This window comes from Pongo abelii, chromosome 2 (genome assembly GCF_028885655.2).
Source record: "Pongo abelii isolate AG06213 chromosome 2, NHGRI_mPonAbe1-v2.0_pri, whole genome shotgun sequence".
NCBI lineage: Eukaryota > Metazoa > Chordata > Mammalia > Primates > Hominidae > Pongo > Pongo abelii.
The window spans coordinates 205,358,650-205,380,903 of NC_085928.1; the positions used below are offsets into that span (position 1 = coordinate 205,358,650).

The 22,254-nt window shown below is 41.0% G+C and overlaps 1 protein-coding gene across 10 annotated transcripts in view; it reads right to left on the reverse strand.

Annotated features, from left to right (window-relative positions):
- The window catches only part of ACAP2 (ArfGAP with coiled-coil, ankyrin repeat and PH domains 2), a 181,179-nt gene that overhangs the window by 58,290 nt on the left and 100,635 nt on the right, over window positions 1-22,254 (reverse strand). For all 10 annotated transcript variants that reach the window (XM_024244851.3, XM_054551001.2, XM_054551000.2 and 7 more), the window contains exons 5-8: window positions 12,625-12,683; window positions 9,784-9,967; window positions 4,329-4,373; window positions 447-542 (exon numbers count right to left, since the gene is read on the reverse strand). In XM_024244851.3, coding sequence (XP_024100619.1) covers window positions 447-542; window positions 4,329-4,373; window positions 9,784-9,967; window positions 12,625-12,683 — 384 coding nt within the window. The remainder of the gene's footprint in view (window positions 1-446; window positions 543-4,328; window positions 4,374-9,783; window positions 9,968-12,624; window positions 12,684-22,254) is intronic.

The following is a 22,254-nucleotide window of genomic DNA, read 5'->3' on the forward strand; positions in this document are numbered from 1 at the left end:
TTGGCTGTGTCCCCACCCAAAATCTCATCTTGAATTATAATCCCCATAATCCTCAAGCATCGAGAGACACCAGGTGGAGGTAACTGAGTCATGGGGGCGGTTTCCCCCATGCTGGTACTCGTGATCGTGAGTGAGCTCTCACGAGATCTGACGGTTTTATAAGTGTTTGGTAGTTTCTCCTGCGTTCATTCTCCCCTCTGCTGACTTGTGAAGAAGATGCCTTGCTTTCCCTTTGCCTTCTGCCATCATCGTAAGTTTCCTGAGGCTTCCCCAGCCATGCAGAACTGTGAGTCAATTAAACCTCTTTCCTTTCTAGATCACCCAGTCTGAGGCAGCTCTTTATAGCAGTGTGAGAACAGACTAATACACCTCCAATATGCTAAATTTCTTTAAAAATACAAATACCAGTGTATAAAACAGAATCAAGAAATATACTGCAACATTACCTGTGCACCAAGATCCTTCATGTAGGGTCCAAGTTCACTAAACAGATCATATCCTTGATGAAAGAAGGCCAAATGGGCATACATAAATGACAACATCTAATAGGGAAAAAAAGATGACCATTTTAAAATCTATTCCTAGACATTCTGAAATATTTTATAGAGATATATATATAAAAGACAGGGTCTTGCTCTGTCGCCCAGGCCTGGCATGCAGTGGCATGAACCCAGTTCATTGCAACCTGGACCTCCCAGGCTCAGGTGATTCTCCCACTTCAGCCTCCTAAGTAGCTGGGACCACAGGCATCTGCCACTATGCTCAGCTAATTTTTTTATTTTTGTAGAGACAAAGTCTTGCCATGTTACCCAGGCTGATCTCGAACTCCTGGGTTCAAGCAATCCTCCCACTTCCGCCTCCAAAAGTGCTGGGATTAGAGGCGTGAGCCACCGTGCCCAGCTCATCAAACCTATTTGAAAAATTAAACTGAGTCATCTGTTTTAAAAGAGTATTTCAAAAATATTTTCAAATACAATGAAAATAAATTTTATTTAAAAGAAATTTCCCAGTGGTTTAAAATTTTTTAAATGCTCAAAATTTTAGTTGTTTAGACTATATTTAGGTGATCAAAATGTATACAGCAGATTCAAATAATCCAATTTTCAATAACTCTACTATCTTCCTAGGTCCATTATAAAGTATTTATGTGCTCCTTCAATCAAGCTCACTGACAAACCTTAAATTGCAAAAAAGACAAAAAGATAAGAGAAATATAAAGTGCTCAAAATAAAACACAAACACTTTACAATCTACTAGAGCACCAAGCACAACCTAAAGTAGGAGAACGCTGGTTTCTCTCTCAAGGTACCAAAATAAAATGAGTCAACTGAATTTGCCAATATGGAAGTTTCTTTACATTCATTCCACAAACCTAAAAAGCTGACATTAATGGGCAGAGATTTGTCCAAGTTTTCCTATATTTTACCTATTTTAAAGAGAAAAAAATCACCCTCATTTTAATTAAGTTTTTACATGGAAGGAATTATATAATTAAATGAATAATACTGAAAAAATATTCTAAACATTCATGTTATTTTTAACAAGTGGCATCTGTTCAATTTTCTGAAGTCTAAAATAGGTCATAAAGTCCTTAATAGTCAAAAATCCTCCAAAAAAAACTATTTTCAAAAACAAAAACCATTAAAACACAGAGGCGAAAAGATAAAACTCAGAAGAGGAAAATTATTCTGGAATTAGATAACAGTGATCATGGCACAAATTTGTGAATAAAAACCATAAATTATTTTTAAAAATTAATTAAAAATTTAAAAAGAGGGATGGGATTAACAGCTAGGACTACATAAAAATGTAAAATATGCCTGTACATCAAAATGCAAAATGAGCATATTAAAAAACAAATAACAAACTAAGGAAAAACCCATGACAAAGAGTTAACAGTCTTAAGATGTAAGTAAGAGATGTTACAAATCAACATGAAAAAGATGAACACTCCAACAGAAAAAGAGACAAAGGACATATGAGGCACATAGGTGGCCAAAAAACACAGAAAAATGTTCAAACTCATTTGCATTAACAAAATGCAAAACTGAATAATGAGATCATGCTTTCTATCCAACAAACTAGGGGCAGCATGGGGGAAAAACTGGAACGCTCAGTGTTGGTAAAATGTGGAGAAATATCCATTTTCACACAATATTAGGGGAAATATTGTATAACCTTTGAAATTTGACAATATTTTTCTAAAGCCTTAATCCTTTGACTATGTTATCTCTTGTTTATAAATCTATCCTAAGAAAATAATAAGATTATTCATTAGAATGATCAGGACAATGCTATGTTTTAAGGTCAAAAACAAGGAAATTATTTGAATATTCATTAATAGGTGCAATTAATTTATGGTATATTCCTTCAAGGTCAGTGAACTATGACCTGCAAACTATTAGGGCTCACCACTTGTTTTTTGATAGTCCATGAGCTACGAATGGTTTTTACATCTTTAAATGATTTAAAGACAATGAAAATATATGAAATTTATGATATGTGAAAATTATATGAAATTCAAATTTCTGTGTTTATAAATAAAGTTCTACTGGAACACAGCCATGGCCATTCATTTACATACTGTCTTTCTCATTATAATAGCACAGTTGAGTAATTCCAACAGAGACCATGAGGCCTGTAAAACCTACCATATTTACTACCTGGACTTTTACAAAAAACATGTGCCAACCCCTAGGATATTCAGGTGGTGGAATTCTACCTGGCCACAAAAGCCATCACTAAATAAAGGATATTTAATGACATATAACTTTGCAGTGTATTCGTGAAAAAAGAAAGTTATAAAACAGTATGTAGGAATGATTCCCATTAAAAAATTAAATGTGATTTTAAAAGGCATATATTCAAGTTCATGTACACACACACATGCACACACACAGAAAGAGAGAAAAAACGAAGATGTATGCCAAGATATTAGCAGTGGCTTCCCCTTGGTAGCAGAATTTCCAAGCAGTTTTTATTTTTCTTCATACACATTCTAATTTTCTACAATTAATATACATTACTGTCAATCTCAAAAACAAATGGGGTATAAATATTATCTTTTAGAAAACAGGAAGTACAATGTGTTTACTGTCAAGATATAACACAAATATATACATAAAATTTAGAAAAAAGCTAGGTGGTGACAAGAATCTAAGGCAACTTAAGTATAGCCTTTTGGGGAAAAAGTAAGTCAGTAAGTAATTCAGAGTTGAGAGATTATTACTAAGGTTACCAAAATATAAAGAGTGCTATGCCATACCACATCATGCCCTGCCCACCTCTTCATTAGCTTTTTTTTTTTGAGACAGAGTTTCACTCTTGTCACCTGGGCTGGAGTGCAATGGCGCGATTTCGGCTCACTGCAACCTCTGCCTCCTGGGTTCAAGCAATTCCCCTGCCTCAGCCTCCCGAAGTAGCTGGGATTACAGGCGCCCGCCACCACACCCAGCTAATTTTTTTGTATTTTTAGTTGAGATGGGGTTTCATCATGTTGGTCAGGCTGGTCTTGAACTCCTGACCTCAGGTGATCCAGCCACCTCAGCCTCCCAAAGTGCTGGGATTACAGGCGTGAGCCACCACACCCGGCCTTCGTTAGCTTTAAGACCAAAAATAGGGCTCCCCACCACAAAAAAAAAAAAAAAAAATCATTGTCACATGGGTGAAGAGGCTCAAGGAAAAAAGTGATCCCCAAATTTCATCCCACTGGTTTTGTAACTGCATACCAAAGAACAAACCAAAAGACTGACCCACCATCAACTTTAAGGGAAAAATTCTCCAAATGATACTATTCATATAAATCCTCAATCTCAAATATTTTTAAAGTCCAAATAATGCCAAAAATTATAGAGAAAAATGTAAATATGTTGAAAGAGGTTGGGCAAAAAAGTTTTAAAGCAAAACAATTGAGAAAAAATTAAAAACCTAAGTGTAATAGTTTTTTATGTTCATAACTTTCAAAACAAATTCTGAAATATTCTCACAGGTTTTTACACCAAACATTTTTAGTTATTCACCAAATGGTACTGGGCATCTAGTGCATGTAAAGCAACATATGAGGATAAAAGAAAACAAAAATGTAACAGTACAGAGTCTACCTTTATGGACCTCACAGTGTATCAACAGACGAGACACACAAACAACTATAACATGAAGGAGACAAAAAGAAGTCAGTCCAGTGCCACATAAGAAACACAAATAAAGATCAAAGAGAAGAGCAATTATAAACCTTATCATGTATACAGCAGATGCTCTTTCAATACCTAAATACGTAGATTTAGTTTCATATTAAAATATTTAAAACATCATTTCAATTAATATCTTACTGATTTTAGGATTTCTGATCTCCTTTTTGATTGAAGAACATTAATCTGAGGGAAAACACACATGGTTAATCACCCATGCATTATTTTAAAGCTAATCCATAATGCAATATTGTAAAACTTATTTTAATGGTTTAATACTTTTCCAAAAAGCAAATAAAAGAAAGCTTAAGCATTTTCATCCTTCAACTATCCTTTTGCAAAACACAATTAAGACAAACATTCCAGTGAAATTCTCATACATTTCTGAGCTAAGAGAAAAACTGGTTATTTAAACGATATTAGAGTGATGGAACTATTTTGACATCTGAAGCTCTGGGAATTCCATCTTTTTCCCACCCTCTTTACCTAACTGCTCATCAAAGTTTCACATACAACCTAAATGCAAATTCTCATCACTTTACCACTACTGCCATCATGTCTTTTCCAGACTGCTGCAATAGGCTATGAATTAGTCTCTTCTCTGCTTCCATCTGCTTCCATTCTTGACTCCTTATAATCCATTATACACACAGCAACCAGTCATCTTTTTTTTTTTTTTTTTTTTTGAGACGGAGTTTTGCTCTTATGGCCCAGGCTGGAGTGCAATGGCACAATCTCAGCTCACTGCAACCTCTGCCTTCTGGGTTCAAGCAATTCTCTTGCCTCAGCCTCCCGAGTAGCTGGGATTACCGGCATGCGCCACCACGCTCGGTTAATTTTTTCTGTTTAGTAGAGACGGGGTTTCTGCATGTTGGTCGGGCTGGTCTTAACTCCTGACCTCAGGTGATCCACCCGCCTTGGCCTCCCAAAGTGCTGGAACTGCAGGCGTGAGCCACCGCGCTGGGCCCATCTTAAAAAATTATAAATAAGATCATGTTACCTCTACCTTAACACCCTCCAACTTCCTACCATGGCTGGCAAGGCCCACTGTGACGTGGCCCCTACCCACCTTACCTCTTCAACCTAGTTTTCTATTACTTTCCCCCTTTCTGTACTCCAACCTCAGCCCGGGACCACTCCCACCTCAATGCCTTTGTATTGGCTGTTCTGTCTACATGTTATGATGTTCTGCCCAGATGGGTATCAGGCTATCTCATACCAATCAGGTCTCTACTTAAATATCACCTCCTCACAAAGGTCTATGGTAGCTTCTTATGCACTGTCTAGTACATCAACCCTATTTATTTTACTCAGAACATTTATAACTACCTTATATTTTCTGATTTGTGTCTTCTCCCTAACCAAAGTGTAAATTCTAGTGAGACCAGGGTCTTTGCCTTATTCCCAGCTGTAGTGGCACACACTAAGCACTCAATAAATATTTCTTAAATAAATTAACAGGTTTTGTTTCTAGAGACAGAGTCTCACTCTGTTGCCCACTCTGGCCGGAGTGCAGTGGCATGATCAAATCTCACTGCAGCCGCAAACTCCAGGGCACGCAATCCTCCTGCCTTAGCCCCAGCAATTCTCCCATCTCAGCTTCCCAAGTAGCTGGAACTACAGGCGCACACCACCAGACCTGGCTAATTTTTTTTACTTTTTGTAGAGATAGGTTCTCACTGTGTTGCACAGTCTGGTCTCAAACTCCTCGCTTCAAGCAGTCCTGCCTTGGCCTCCCAAAGCGCTGGGATGACAGGAATGAGCCCCTGCACCCGGCCAGATTTTAAGTAAATGTTTTAATTAGACTAAATTTACTGAAAGATCAATAAATTAAAAGATTTGCCTTTTAGGGGATCTCTCCCAATTCTAGAAATTCACAGCAAACATTTTATTTTTGTCTGTTATTATCTATCAGCTTAATGAAATGTTTAATAAAGAATCACTCATTTGCCAATACTGTCAAAAGATTATATAATCTCTTTTTAATATGTCCTTCCCACTGAATTCTGTATTTTATCAAATAATTTTAAAGCACTAAATACAAAAAACAGAACAAGAAAAATCTAAGTAACTTTACTTAACCATAAGACTAGTTTCTGGCTGGGTGAGGTGGCTCATGCCTGTAATCCTTGCACTTTGGGAGGCTGAGGTGGGCAGATCGCTTGAGATCAGGAGCCTGAGATCAGCCTGGCCAGCATGGTGAAACCCCGTCTCTACTGAAAATACAAAAATTAGCCAGGCGTGGTGGCGGGCGCCTGTAATCCCAGCTACTCGGGAGGCTGAGGCAGGAGAATCACTTAAACCCTGGAGGTGGAGGTTGCAGTGAGCTGGGATCGCACCACTGCACTCCAGCCTAGGCAACAGAGCAAGACTCCTTCTCAAAAAAAACAAAAACAAAAACAGAAACAAAAGACTAGTTTCTTCTGCATGTATTTCAAAGCCTATTCAGTTTAGAGAACTACAATATTCATTTTCAAATGCTCTAAGTAAAGAAGCTGCAAATAGCCTACTACTCAAACATTGAATAATGTTAAAACGCCTGTTTTATATGTCCTTTTTTCTATTTGAAAAAATTAAGTGCTATATAAAATTTTTAAATTTAAATGTTATATATAAAAATAAATGCTATATAAAATAGGATTTTTATATTATATAATATTTAAATTATATAGCATTTAAATTATTGGAGGAAAAAAGTAAACTCAAATATTTAGAGTAGTTAAGCAAGACAAACTTTATACATTTAGATATCTATTACTTACTATTCTCTAAAGTAGACATAAATGAAATAAAGACCATAAAATGATACAATAATTCCCATCAGAAAAATCAAACAAACTACTAGTTATTTGTTGGAGGTGGTGGGCGTGAGGAGGCAGTGTGAGGATTCCTAACTTACAAATGGACACCCAAGAAAATAATGTGTAAGTTTAAAAATAATGAAAATTTTAGCTAATCCTCCCAGTATAAAATTTGTAACATTAAGCCGTTCACTCTCTCCAAAAACATTTACTACATATCTGTTTTCTAACCACTGGACTAGAGGCTAGGGATACAATCTAGAAATAGAAAAAACATAAATAAATATTTACAATAAATGTGTAAGTAGTCTAACTGCAATGTGTACGAAAACACGGCAACACAGAGAAGGCAGAGGCAAAAATTATTCCTTCTGGCCTGGAGAAGTCTGAGTAACCCGGATCACAAAACAGAGTGAATTAGTGACAGGAAAGGTAAAAGCAATGCAAGGCAGACCAATTTCATGAGAAGACCTTAATACTCCAGACAAGAAACAGTAAGACTTAGGGCTGCGGCAAAGGTGAAGAAAGAACCAATTTAAGAGGTACACAGAAGGAATTTTCAAGACATTTTGGCAACTAGATATACTGGCTTACAATGAGGAGAATATCTGATATAATTCTCTCATTTTGAATTTCTATGAGAGTAAAAAAGTGACACCATTCAATTAGATAAGGGCAAAAGGGAAAGAGAAGCCATTTTGGAAGATAAGAGATTTCAGTTTTGAGCACAATGAGAACAAAGTACCTCTGGGAAAAAAACATTTGGTCATCTACCTATAATAACAGGTAGTGATTCAAGCAAGGGGCATGATGAGACTGACAGAAAACAATAAAGTGAGAAAAGAAAAGAATAAAACCAAAGATGGAACCCTAAAAAGGAGAGTGTCCTTTTCAGGCAGACAAAGGAGTGAAGCCCAAGACAGAACTGGAAAAGAAATAGAAGTTGGGAGGACGACCTAAAAGCAGTTTCAGATAAATCAAGATAAAAGAATGTTTCAAGAAGGAGAGTGTGGTCCACCACTGCAGTAAAACAGAATAGTCAAGTTGGTTAAAAACTGAAATACGTCTAGTGAATAAAACCTCTGCACGAGCCATTTCAGTGGGTTAGGCAGGGTGAGTACTCACACTACAGCAGAAGATGGCATAATGTGAGGTAGGTAACAGGACCCAGGAAATAGACTACTCCAGTCTAGTATCCTTTCCTCCAAAAGTACAGTCTATTCATTTTAAAAATTTAACTTCCCACTTACTGAACAGGAACTTAATAGAAAAAAAACTTAATTTTCTATTGTTTTGCCAAGTTACCTAAGTAATTTTTAATCACTAATTTCTGCATGGTTACTTGTATTTTTTCTTAAGAAATATTCTGTGATCATTGTGAAGTAAACAATCTCTGAGGACAACCACTATTGTTTTGTAAAAGGAGATTTATATAAGGTAATTCCCTAAGCATTAAAGTTTTTTTAGGCTTTAAATTCCATGATATATAGAAACATGCAATATAATATGCCTTCATTTCTCATGTCTCAAATACCTTTGGAGACCTATCACTTTCAACTATAAATTAGACTGGAAGATCACCAACACCAAGCAACTTACCAAATACAGATTTCTAGTTTTTGGGTTTTTTTGTTTGTTTTTTGTGTTTTGTTTTTTTTTTTTTTTTTTGAGATGGAGTCTCACTCTGTCCCCCAGGCTGGAGTACAGTGGTGCGATCTCGGCTTACTGCAAGCTCCGCCTCCTGGGTTCACACCATTCTCCTGCCTCAGCCTCCCGAGTAGCTGGGACTACAGGCACCCGCCACTACGCCTGGCTAATTTTTTATATTTTTAGTAGAGATGGGGTTTCACCGTGTTAGCCAGGATGGTCTCGATCTCCTGACTTGTGATCCGCCCGTCTCGGCCTCCCAAAGTGCTGGGATTACAGGCGTGAGCCACCACGCCCGGCCCAGATTTCTAGTTTTTAAAAGCAGCACCTAAAGCAAAAATATGATAACACTACTTCTAGAAAGATTTTTCATTTGGCAATATGGTGAACCTTAGTACCTCTAAGAATCTAATCTAAAGAAATAAGAAGTGTAAAGATGTTAATATCACTCACAATTATTGAAAATTATATTTTCCCTATTGCCAGTAAAAACTTAAATACCACAAATGTCTTTTATAGCAACTTAGAAGGAACTAGGGGCCCTTATCCTAAAGGAAGCAACACAGGAACGGAAAACCAAATGCCGTGTGTTGTCACGTGTAAGTAGGAGCTAAGTTATAGGTTCTCAGGGGCATACAGAGTGGTGTAATGTACACTGGAGACTCGGAAAGCGGGGAAGGTGGGAGGGAGGTGAGGGATGAAAAATTTCCTACTGGGTACAATGTATACTACTGGAGTGACAGATACAATAAAAGCCCACACTTCACCACTATGCAATTCATCATGTGACCAAAAACCCACTTGTACCCCTAAATTTATTGAAATAATAAAATGGTATAATAAAAGATAATTAAATTGACATAACAACTCCAGAGAATAAAATATAGCAACTAAAAATGCTTTTTAACATTTTAAAATGGGGAATATAATGTTAAGAGAAAAGAGGCAGAACTCAGAACCAAAGAAATATGTCTCCATACACACATAGGTACACTAATAGCAACACAGATGGAAATTTTCCACCTAAGATTATGTTTTAACTTTAAGCTCAGAGTAGAAGTATTTATTCTTCTTAGGGCAATCACTCAAAAGTAACAACCTGTTTAGTAAGCACTGTCTGAAAACATACACAGTAAGAAACTATATACCTGAAGCACATAATCGAGGGCTATGTGTCGAAAACATTTTCTTGTTGCTGTCAGAATGTTGGTGGCTTCTTCAACTTCATGTTGTTTGTTTCTTTGTACTTGGGCATTTTTTACTAATGCATTTTCCTTTTCTTCACTGACTTTTTCAAATTGCTTCTTGGCATCTTTGAATTTTCTAAGATCTCTAAAAAAAGAAAAACTTAGTGAAACTTTTATAACTTGCTTCATTAAAAAACTTTAGCAGGCTGGGCACGGTGGCTCACACCTGTAATCCCAGCACTTTGGGAGGCCGAGGTGGGTGGATCATGAGGTCAAGAGATCGAGACCATCCTGGCCAACACAGTGAAACCCCGTCTCTACTAAAAATACAAAAAAAATTAGCTGGGCATGGTGCCACATGCCTGTAGTCCCAATTACTCAGGAGGCTGAGGCAGGACAATCACTTGAACATGGCAGAGGTTGCAGTGAGTTGAGATCACGCCACTACACTCCAGCCTGGTGACAGAGCAAGACTCCGTCTCAAAAAAAAAAAAAAAAAAAAAAAAAAACTTTAGCAAAATAACATTTAGAATTGAATTCCTATGTTCCTCCATTTTTTGTTTCACCTCACATTGAAACACATTCACTCTTCAAACTAAAATATGTATTGTTTCTCAATTTTGTATAAATCCTGATAAAGTCAGCTAAAATTTCATTATTTAAATCTACATAACTTGAGATGACAATAAATTACCAAATTAACATTACAGAAACATAAAGGAAAAGTTAATTGTTTTTCTAAAGACAAATTCAGGGACATGTACCATTATTTAACCAAATGATTTTTAAACGGTAGTATACATAAGAATCACTATAGGGCACTTGTTAAAAATGCAAATTCCAGAGCCCTTTCCGAGAGATTATAATTCTTTAGCCTTCGGGAAAAATCCTAGAAATCTGAGGAGTTTATTTTTAAGACACACCCTTGATTTTACTACTATGGGTGGTCTACAGACCACACTCTAAGAAACAACATTCATTTCTCATGCTGTGGCATGATCATAGCTCACTACAGCCTTAAAGTCCTGGGCTCAAGTGATCCTCACACCTCATGCCTTTCAAGCAGCTGGGACTATAGGCACATGCCACCACACAAGGCTAATTTTTATTTTTATTTCTGTGGTCTCACATTATTGCCCAGGCTGGAACACATCAATTTCTGAAAGAATCATTACATCAGCAAAGAATAACCGTATCCCTTTTAATAGTCTGAAAATCTGAAACACTTGGTTCATTAATGATCTCAGTCACATAACATCCCTTTGCTTTTATTTTTCTACTAGGGAGCTAGGTAAAATAACTTGAAGACAAATGATTTTATAAAAATCATAAGGAAGTATATGTAAGAAAGACATTCAACTCTTTGAAAGATGCCATAAACTGTTATGTGTGCATTTTATGAAAACATTCTGAGTGTTAATCTATCAAAAAGTAATTTATAAAGAATCTGGTTGGGTGCACTGGCTCATGCCTGTAATCCCAGTGCTTTGGGAGGTTAAGGTAAGAAAACTGCTTTGAGGCCAGGAGTTTGAGACTAGCCTCAGCAACATAGTGAGACCTGCCACTACAAATAATAAAAAATAAAAGATAAATCAGCCAGAAGTGGTGGTCCACACCTGTAGTCCTAACTACTCAGGAGGCTGAGGCGGGACGATCACTTCAGCCCAGGAATTCGAGGTTACAGTGAGTTATGATCAAGCCACTGTACTCCAGCCTGGGTAACAGAGTCAGACCCTGTCTCTATATTTAAAAAAGAAAAAAACAAAGGAAAAGAAACTATAATACATAGCCTCCAGAACAACAAATTCTAACCTATCAAAACAGTGTACTATCTTAATGAGATCTAACACCACTGTACAGCTCTATTATAATAAACTTTACCTTTAATTTTATATATTCCCAGTCAGGAATCAAAAGAGAAAAAACTGTATTATTAATGTGAAAAAGAAAAACTTTCCTAATATAGAAATTTCTGATTTTTAAAATTTCTAGTTCTATTTTATTTCACAAAGAAAATGTGACGAATGTGACACAAAATACTCATAAGTAACAAAAATCATGTACTTTTTTTTTTTTTTGAGACGGAGTTTCACTCCTGTTGCCCAGGGTGGAGTGCAATGGTGCGATCTCAGCTCACTGCAACCTCCACCTCCCGGGTTCAAGCGATTGATTCTCCTGCGTCAGCCTCCCAAGTAGCTGGGACTACAGGCGTGCACCACCACACCCAGCTAATTTTGTATTTTTAGTAGAGACAGGGTTTCTCCATGTTGGCCAGGCTGGTCTCGCCTCCCGACCTCCAGTGATCCAGCCGCCTCGGCTTCCTAAAGTGCTGGGATCACAGGCGTGAGCCACTGCGCCCGGCCCAAAAATCATGTACTTTCATGGCGCATTCTCATACATTCCATTGTCTTCTCTTCAAAGAAAATACCACATTGAAATAATGGAAAACACAGTTTCAACTACAATAACTAATAGTCTTTCAACCACTTTTGGAGTTTGCTTTGATTGTGAAAGAACAATTAGATTATTTACACTAAAAATATTTTTTAAACCTATAGCTACGTGTCCTAGCCAAGTATCTTCCAGAACACGTATTTGTGGAATAAGTGATTCACTGAAAGACATCAAGTCTGATTTACTTATAGAGTAATTTAGGAAGAAATACAGCATACATTTCACAAAGCAAACAAAACGCCAATATTTTTGATAATTCATGGTATATAACTTCTTCCAAAAGACACCAATTCTCAGATTGATCATTAACTAGTTAATTTTCTTTCCTCTTCACTGCAATTGACTTACTCTTTAACAAAGTTCTGAAGCTGTGCCTTAATTGATCTCTGAGTTTGGTCAAACAGGATCTAAAAAATAAAATGTAATATTAAGTGATTAGAAAAGTAAACAAAATAATTTTCTTATCATGCTATAAATACCACTTCCCTTCATCAATTCTCCAATTCTAATACCATCTATATCTCTTCCTGAAGACTACAAAAGAAATAACCATTTAAAAATAGAACCCAAAAAAGATTAAGCCAATTTCATCTCTCAGAAATAAAATTACTTCTATTTACAGAGGAAAACAAATCTGCTTTAATATTGAAATAGAATGCTCAAACAGTGGAGCAACGTAGTTCCTTAATTCTAATTCAAGCATTGGAAGACAACCTAAAACAGTAATACAAATTCCACTCCATACATTACAGAAATTATTTACTTCGATATATCACAGCATACCAAATGAAAACAGCTCTAGAAATCCCATATACCTTAGTTGAGGTAGAGGTTACTCATTGGAGAAGACTTGGGGACTGAAATGAATATTCTGAATTCAAGTAAACATTATATCGTCCTTTAGGTTAAATAACTGCTAACAGTAGACACAAGAGTAAAATTTTATTCCTCCAGATAGTATTTTGCCCAACTTAAATGATGCCACATATTTAACACAGATGGCTCTGTGTATGATAAATATCAAAATGCTTATCGTGGGGATTCCACCTTTAATAACTTACAGATATACTTCATTCAGTTTGAAATAAAGTTAGATGAACAAGCAGAAAGATCAATATCCAAAAGAAAATCCTCCATTCTTCGACTAATTGAAAACAATACCACAATTTCATTATCTCTGAAGCTCTGTCTTCTGTTTTCTCCTGAATACTACATACACACATTCCCCACGAATCTGGACTTCTCAAAATCTGTCAATTTACTTCCAGAGAGAAATTAAATTTTGTCTGTATTATGTTAAACTCAAAGTACTAAACCCAAAGTAGGCAGAAGAAAGAAAATAATAAAGATCAGAGTAGAAGTCAACTAAACAGAAAATAGAAAGTTAATAGAGAAAAATCAAAGAATCAAAAAATTTGGTTCCTAGAGAATATTATAAAATCAATAAACCTCTAACCACAGTGATCAGAAAGAAGACGCAAATTTCAAACATTAAGAAGGAGAGACGCGTCTTTATCATTGATTGTATTTACATTAAAAAGGTAATCTGTGAAGCTAAGAAACAACTGTAGGCCTGCAAATTCAACAGATGAAATGGACATATTTTGTGAAAGACAAAAACTATCAAGGCTCAATCAAGAAGAAACTAATACCCTGAACAGAGCTCAAAAGACAGAGTCTATAGTTTAAAACCTTCCATATCATATAAAGTTAAAATTACATGAACATGAAATATAACAATCCCAATCCTAGGTATTTGGCCAAATGAAATTCAAACTTATATTCACACAAAAACCTCTACTCAAATGTTTATAGCAGTTTCATTCCTAATTGCCAAAATATAGAAAATACCCAAATGTCTTTCAACCAGTGAATACAGAAACAAACTATGATAAATTCAAACAGCAATAAAAAAGAATGATTATTAATACATGCAACAACATAGGTGAATCTCAATGCATTTTGCTAAGTGAAACAAAATTTGTAGGGCATTCAGGAAAGGGCAAGACTGAGGGGATGAAAAATCAGCGATTTCCACTGATAGGAGGAGGATGGAAGGGTTAATAATGGGGCAACATAAGGGCTTCTGGGGAGTTGATGGAACTGTTACGCATCTTGATTTTGGTGTGGAGACCCAACTGTATGCATCTGTCAAAACCCATGAAGTTATATGCCATATAAAAAATCAATTTTGTTATATTTAAATTTAAAAATAACTTTAAAATATGAAGAATGACAGTGTAAATATTAAACAATAGATTTTTTAATGAATTAAGAAGAAACAAATAGCATATTAACTAGGTTGATTGAAAGGACAGAGAAACATAAAACCAACGAAAAGAGAACATCCAATCTTCTTAGGAACACTAACAACATTTAAGAAAACTGACCATATAGTAGGGCATCAAGCAATAATATGACATTATATTAAGTTACACTACAAAGTATTAAAAAGAAAGAACTACTGAAACAGGGAACAATACCGATCTCAAAAATGTTATTCCAAGCAAAAGAAGTCACACATACACACACACACATACATACATATGATTACATTTATATGAAGTTATAGAAAAAGCATAACTACTTTATGGAAGAAAATCACAACAGGACTTGCCTTTGGAGGTGTGGGTTGGGACTGTCTGAGAAGTAGTATGGGAGAACTTTCTGGATAACGGTAATGATCCATATCTTAAAAAGGATTTGACTTACATAAGTGGATGGGCTTGCCAAAATTAACTTAAAGATACAAATAGGATTTTTGCATTTAACTGTATTTAAACTTGACCTCAAGAAATAAAATCAGGGTCAGGCATGGTGGCTCATCCCTATAATCCCATTACTTTGGGAGCCCAAGGTTGGAGGATCCCATGAGGCCAGGAGTTCAAGATTAGCCTGGGCAACATGGCAAGACCCATCTCTCTATATATATACATTTTTTAATGAGCCAAGCATGGTGGCACACACTTGTAGTCCTAGCTATTCAAGAGGCTAAGGCAAGAGAATCACTTGAGCCCAGGAGTTCAAGGTTGCAGTGAGCTATGATCACGCCACTGCACTGCACTCTAGCCCGAGCAACAGAGTAAGATCCTATCTCGAAAGAAAAGAAAAGGAAAAAAAAACCTGTAAAAAAAAAAAAACCTAAACCTGGGAATGTATTTGAGAAAGAAATGTTCTTTTGTCTATAAATTATTTTAAAATGCATTAATAATATTGAGGCATGGATAGAGGGAAGGATAAATGAATAGATATGTGATAAAGCAAATGCAGCACAATATACCTTTGGGGTGAGTATATGGATGTCAACTGTAAAGCTGTTTCAACTTCTAATTATAAAATATCAGAAAGAAATGGCACACATACCTTAAAAAACAAATGAAAAGGAAAACACATCCTACAAGGAAAATACATTAAAAATTAAAAATAAATAAAAAGAAAAAATGTGAAAAACTCCACAAAGATGTCTTCACATCTTCATTGCTGAATTCTACCAAACATTTAAGGTAGAAAGAACAGTACTTCTACACAAACTCTTCAAAAAAAAAAATCTATCAGAAAATCTATTCTCTGAGAAAACAGAAGAACAAAACCAAAGACGCTGTAAGAAAAGAAAGCTACGAAGCAATATCCCTCATGAATATAGATGCCAAAATTCTTAGCAATATATAATAATGACATAATAATACATAGGAAGGAAAATACATCATGACCGATTGGGATATATTCCAGGAATGAAAGATGGATTTAACATTCAAAAAAATCAACATAATTCACCATGTTAACAGACTTAAAAAACAAACTGCATGACAGACACAAAAAAGCATTGGAACAAAAATCTTCCATTCCTGATTTTTAAAAACTCTCAGGAATATAGACATATAAGGTACCTTCCTTGGCGTAATAAAGGGGACATATGAAAAATCTGTATCTAACATCCTGGCTAGTGGCAAAAGGCTTCTTTCACCCTCAGATCAGGACCAAGGCCAGGAATGCCTACTCATCACTTCTATTCAACATTACACTAGAAATTCTAGCAATGCAATCATACAAGAAATAAAAAGCATACAGATTAGAAAGGAAGAATATAAAATTGTCTTTATCCATAGATGATATGATCAGCTCTATAGATAACACTATGGAACCTGCAAAAAAAAAAAAAACTGCTAAAATTAATAAGTGAGTTTAAGAAGTTTGTAGAAACATCTCCCTCTCCCCTCTCCCCTCTCCCCTCTCCCCCTCTCTCCCCTTTCTTTGGTCTCCCTCTCCTTCTTTTTTCGGTCTCCCGCTGTTCTCGAAGCTGGACTGTACTGCCATGATCTCGGCTCGCTGCAACCTCCCTGCCTCGGGCTCCTGTGACTCTCCTGCCTCGGCCTGCCGAGTGCCTGGGATTGCAGGCGCGCGCCGCCACGCCTGAATGGTTTTTGTATTTTTGGTGGAGACGGGGTTTCACCCTGTTGACCGCGCTGGTCTCCAGCTCCTGGCCTCGAGTGATCTGCCTGCCTCGGCCTCCCGAGGTGCTGGGATTGCAGACGGAGTCTCGCTAACTCAATGCTCAATGGTGCTCAGGCTGGAGTGCAGTGGTGTGATCTCGGCTCGCTGCAACCTCCACCTACCAGCCTCCTGCCTTGGCCTCTTAAAGTGCTAAGATTACAGCCTCTGCCCCGCCGCCACCCCGTCTAGGAAGTGAGGAGCATCTCTGCCTGGCCGCCCATCGTCTGGGATGTGAGGAGCGCCTCTGCCCGGCTGCCACCCCGTCTGGGAGGAAGTGAGGAGCGCCTCTGCCCGGCTGCCCCGTCTGGGAGATGAGGAGCACCTCTGCCCGGCCGCCCCATCTGGGAGGTGAGGAGCGCCTCTGCCTGGCCGCCACCCCGTCTGGGAGGAAGTGAGGAGCGCCTCTGCCCGGTTGCCCCATCTGGGAAGTGAGGAGCGCCTCTGCCTGGCCGCCACCCCTTCTGGGAAGTGAGGAGCGCCTCTGCCCGGCTGCCACCCCATATGGGAAGTGAGGAGCGCCTCTGCCCAGCCGCCCCTTCTGGGAGGTGAGGAGCGCCTCTGCCCAGCCGCCCCGTCTGGGAGGTGAGGAGTGCCTCTGCCCGGCCGCCCCGTCTGGGAGGTGAGGAGCGCCTCTGCCTGGCCGCCACCCCGTCTGGGAGGAAGTGAGGAGCACCTCTGCCCAGCTGCCCCATCTGGGAAATGAGGAGCGCCTCTACCCGGCTGCCACCCCCTATGGGAAGTGAGGAGCGCCTCTGCCCGGCCGCCCACTCTGGGAAGTGAGGAGCGCCTCTGCCTGGCCGCCCACTCTGGGAGGTGAGGAGCGCCTCTGCCTGGCCACTCCGTCTGGGAAGGGAGGAGAGCCTCTGCCCGGCCACCCCGTCTGGGAGGTGAGGAGCGCCTCTGCCCGGCCGCCACCCCGTCTGGGAGGAAGTGAGGAGCACCTCTGCCCGGCCGCCCCGTCTGGGAAGTGAGGAGCGCCTCTGCCCGGCCGCCACCCCGTCTGGGAGGAAGTGAGGAGCGCCTCTGCCCGGCTGCCCCATCTGGGAAGTGAGAAGCGCCTCTGCCCGGCTGCCACCCCGTATGGGAAGTGAGGAGCGCCTCTGCCCGGCCGCCCCGTCTGGGAGGTGAGGAGTGCCTCTGCCTGGCCACCCCGTCTGGGAAGTGAGGAGCGCCTCTGCCTGGCCGTCACCCCGTCTGGGAGGAAGTGAGGAGCGCCTCTGCCCGGCCGCCCCGTCTGGGAGGTGAGGAGTGCCTCTGCCCGGCTGCCACCCTGTCTGGGAGGAAGTGAAGAGCACCTATGCCCGGCTGCCCCATCTGGGAGATGAGGAGCACCTCTGCCCGGCCGCCCTGTCTGGGAGGTGAGGAGCGCCTCTGCCTGGCCGCCACCCCGTCTGGGAGGAAGTGAGGAGCGCCTCTGCCCGGCTGCCCCATCTGGGAAGTGAGGAGCGCCTCTGCCCGGCTGCCACCCCATATGGGAAGTGAGGAGCGCCTCTGCCCGGCCACTCCGTCTGGGAGGTGAGGAGCGCCTCTGCCCGGCCGCCCCGTCTGGGAGGTGAGGAGTGCCTCTGCCTGGCCACCCCGTCTGGGAAGTGAGGAGCGCCTCTGCCTGGCCGTCACCCCGTCTGGGAGGAAGTGAGGAGCGCCTCTGCCCGGCCGCCCCGTCTGGGAGGTGAGGAGTGCCTCTGCCCGGCTGCCACCCTGTCTGGGAGGAAGTGAAGAGCACCTATGCCCGGCTGCCCCATCTGGGAGATGAGGAGCACCTCTGCCCGGCCGCCCTGTCTGGGAGGTGAGGAGCGCCTCTGCCTGGCCGCCACCCCGTCTGGGAGGAAGTGAGGAGCGCCTCTGCCCGGCTGCCCCATCTGGGAAGTGAGGAGCGCCTCTGCCCGGCTGCCACCCCATATGGGAAGTGAGGAGCGCCTCTGCCCGGCCACTCCGTCTGGGAGGTGAGGAGCGCCTCTGCCCGGCCGCCCCGTCTGGGAGGTGAGGAGTGCCTCTGCCCAGCCGCCACCCCGTCTGGGAGGAAGTGAGGAGCGCCTCTGCCCGGCCGCCCCCTCTGGGAAGTGAGGAGCGCCTCTGCTCGGCCGCCCCGTCTGGGAAGTGAGGAGCGCCTCTGCCCGGCCGCCCCGTCTGGGAGGAAGTGAGGAGCGCCTCTGCCCGGCCGCCCCGTCTGGGAGGTGAGGAGCGCCTCTGCCCGGCTGCCACCCGGTCTGGGAGGAAGTGAGGAGCGCCTCTGCCTGGGCGGCCCCGTCTGGGAAGCGAGGAGCGCCTCTGCCCGGGCAGCCCCGTCTGGGAAGCGAGGAGCGCCTCTGCCCGGCCGCCCTGTCTGGGAGGTTAGGAGCGCCTCTGCCCGGCTGCCACCCGGTCTGGGAGGAAGTGAGGAGCGCCTCTGCCTGGGCGGCCCCGTCTGGGAAGTGAGGAGCGCCTCTGCCCGGGCAGCCCCGTCTGGGAAGCGAGGAGCGCCTCTGCCCGGCTGCCCTGTCTGGGAGGTGTACCCAACAGCTCCGAAGAGACAGCGACCATTGGGAGCGGGCCATGAGGACGATGGCGGTTTTGTTGAAAGGAAGCGGCGGGGGGGAAGTGTGAGGAAAGGAAGGAGAGATCAGATTGTTGCTGTGTCTGTGTAGAAAGAAGTGGGCATAGGAGACTCCATTTTGTTCTGACTAGGAGAAATTCTTCTGCCTTGGGATGCTGTTGATCTATGGCCTTTCCCCCAGCCCCGTGCTGTCTGAAACATATGCTGTGTCAACTCAGGGTTAAATGGATTAAGGGCGGTGCAAGATGTGCTTTGTTAAACAGATGCTTGAAGGCAGCATGCTCTTTAAGAGTCATCACCACTCCCTAATCTCAAGTACCCACAGGCACAAACACTGCAGAAGGCCGCAGAGTCCTCTGCCTAGGAAAACGAGAGACCTTTGTTCATGTGTTTATCTCCTGACCTTCTCTCCACTATTATCCTATGACCCTCCCATATCCCCCTCTCCGAGAAACACCCAAGAATGATCAATAAATACTTCATAAATTAAAAAAAAAAAAAAATTAAAGAAAAAGGTAACAAGAAAAAAAAAAGAAGAAGAAGTTTGTAGAAACAAAGTCAAAATACAAAAATCAGTTTTATTTCTAAGACCAGCAATGACCAAATAGAAACTGAACATTAAAAAAAAAAATACTGGCCAGGTGCTGTGGCTCATGCCTATAATCCCAGCACTTTGGGAGGCCAAAGCGGGCAGATCACCTGAGGTCGGGAGTTTGAGACCAGCCTGACCAACATGGAGAAACTCCGTCTCTACTAAAAATACAAAATCAGCCGGGCATGGTGGCACATCCCTGTAATCCCAGCTACTTGGGAGGCTGAGGCAGGAGAATCGCTTGAAGCCAGGAGGCAGAGCTTGCAGTGAACCAACATCACGCCATTGCCCCTCCAGCCTGAGCAACAGGAGTGAAACTCCATCTGAAAAAAAAAACTAAAAAAAAATCCATTTATAATAACAAATAGGAAATGCTTAAGGATGAATTTGACAAAAATATGCAAGACTTGCACAGTGATGACTACAAAACATGCTCAGAGAAATTAAAAAAAAAAACAAATGGAGACAATCTTTCATGCTCTTCTTTTCTAATTTGGGTCCAGCAGAATGGCTTCACAAAGACGGGCAGCAAAAAGAAGAATCATCCTGCCATCGATAAGGTGACCCGAGGGTACACCAGCAACATTCAGAATCTTCCTGCCATCGATAAGGTGACCCGAGGGTACACCAGCAACGTTCAGAATCATCCTGCCATCGATAAGGTGACCCGAGGGTACACCAGCAACGTTCAGAATCATCCTGCCATCGATAAGGTGACCCGAGGGTACACCAGCAACGTTCAGAATCTTCCTGCCATCGATAAGGTGACCCGAGGGTACACCAGCAACGTTCAGAATCATCCTGCCATCGATAAGGTGACCCGAGGGTACACCAGCAACGTTCAGAATCATCCTGCCATCGATAAGGTGACCCGAGGGTACACCAGCAACATTCAGAATCTTCCTGCCATCGATAAGGTGACCCGAGGGTACACCAGCAACGTTCAGAATCATCCTGCCATCGATAAGGTGACCCGAGGGTACACCAGCAACGTTCAGAATCATCCTGCCATCGATAAGGTGACCCGAGGGTACACCAGCAACGTTCAGAATCATCCTGCCATCGATAAGGTGACCCGAGGGTACACCAGCAACGTTCAGAAGCACATCCATGGAGTGGGCTTCAAGAATCATTCTGCCATCAGTAAGGTGACCTGAGGATACACCATCAACATTCAGAAGCACATCCCTGGAGTGGGCTTCAAGAAGCGTGGCCCTCAGGCACTCAAAGAGATCCAGAAATTTGCCATGAAGGAGATGGGAATTCTAGATGTGCGCATTGACACCAGGCAAAACAAAGCTGTCTGGAACAAAGGAACAAGCAATATCTCATAGGTATCCATATGTGGTTTTCCAGAAAACATGATGAGGCTGAACATTCACCAAACAAGCTCTATACATTGATTACCTATGTGCCTGTCACCACTTTCAAAAATCTGTCGAAAGTCAATGTGGACAAGAACCACTGATTGTCAAATAAAGTGAGCAAATCATACACACACAAATAGACAGACTCATGGCCCTCTACTTTGAGTAACACATATATTATTTGGATTAGAAGACTTATTATTAGCAAAATGTTGATTCACCTCAAATTGATCTATACATTCAATGCAATTCCACTCCAAATCTCAGTAGAAACTGAAAAGTTGATTCTAAAAGTTATATGAAAACATAAAGGACCTAGAATAGCCAAAATAACTTTGAAAAAGAGGAAAAGAGTTAGAATACTCATACTACCTGATTTCAAGACTTACTATGAAAGCTACAGTAATCAATGGAGTATGGTACTATATAAAGACAGGCAAAGGCTGGGTACAGTGGCTCACGTCTGTAATCCCTACAGTTTGAGAGGATCACTTGAGCCCAGGAGTTGGAGATCAGCCTTGGCAACAAAGTGAGACCCCCCCATCTCGACAAAAATTCAAAAAATTAGCCAGGCGTGTAGCATGTGCCTGTGGTCCCAGCTACTCGGGCGGCTAAGGCAGGAAGATTACTTGAGCCCAGGAGGTGGAGGCTGCAGTGAGTCATTTTCATTTCACTGCACTCTAGCCCAGAAAACAAAGCAAGACTGTCTCAGGAAAAAAAAAAAAAAAGAAAAAAGACAAGCAAAAAGATCAATAAGGCAGAAATTACCCATGCATATGGTCAGCTTTTATTCATTTATTTTTTTTTACAAAAGGTGCCAATAAAGATGGGAAAATGTATAAAACAAGCTGGAGAGCCATATGCAAAGAATTTAATAATAATAGGAAAAAGAAGAACTTCAACCCTTACCACAGAACACTTATAAAATGTAACTTGAAATAGATCATAGACCTAAACTTCTACAAGAAAACACTGAAAAAAATCTTACTGAATAG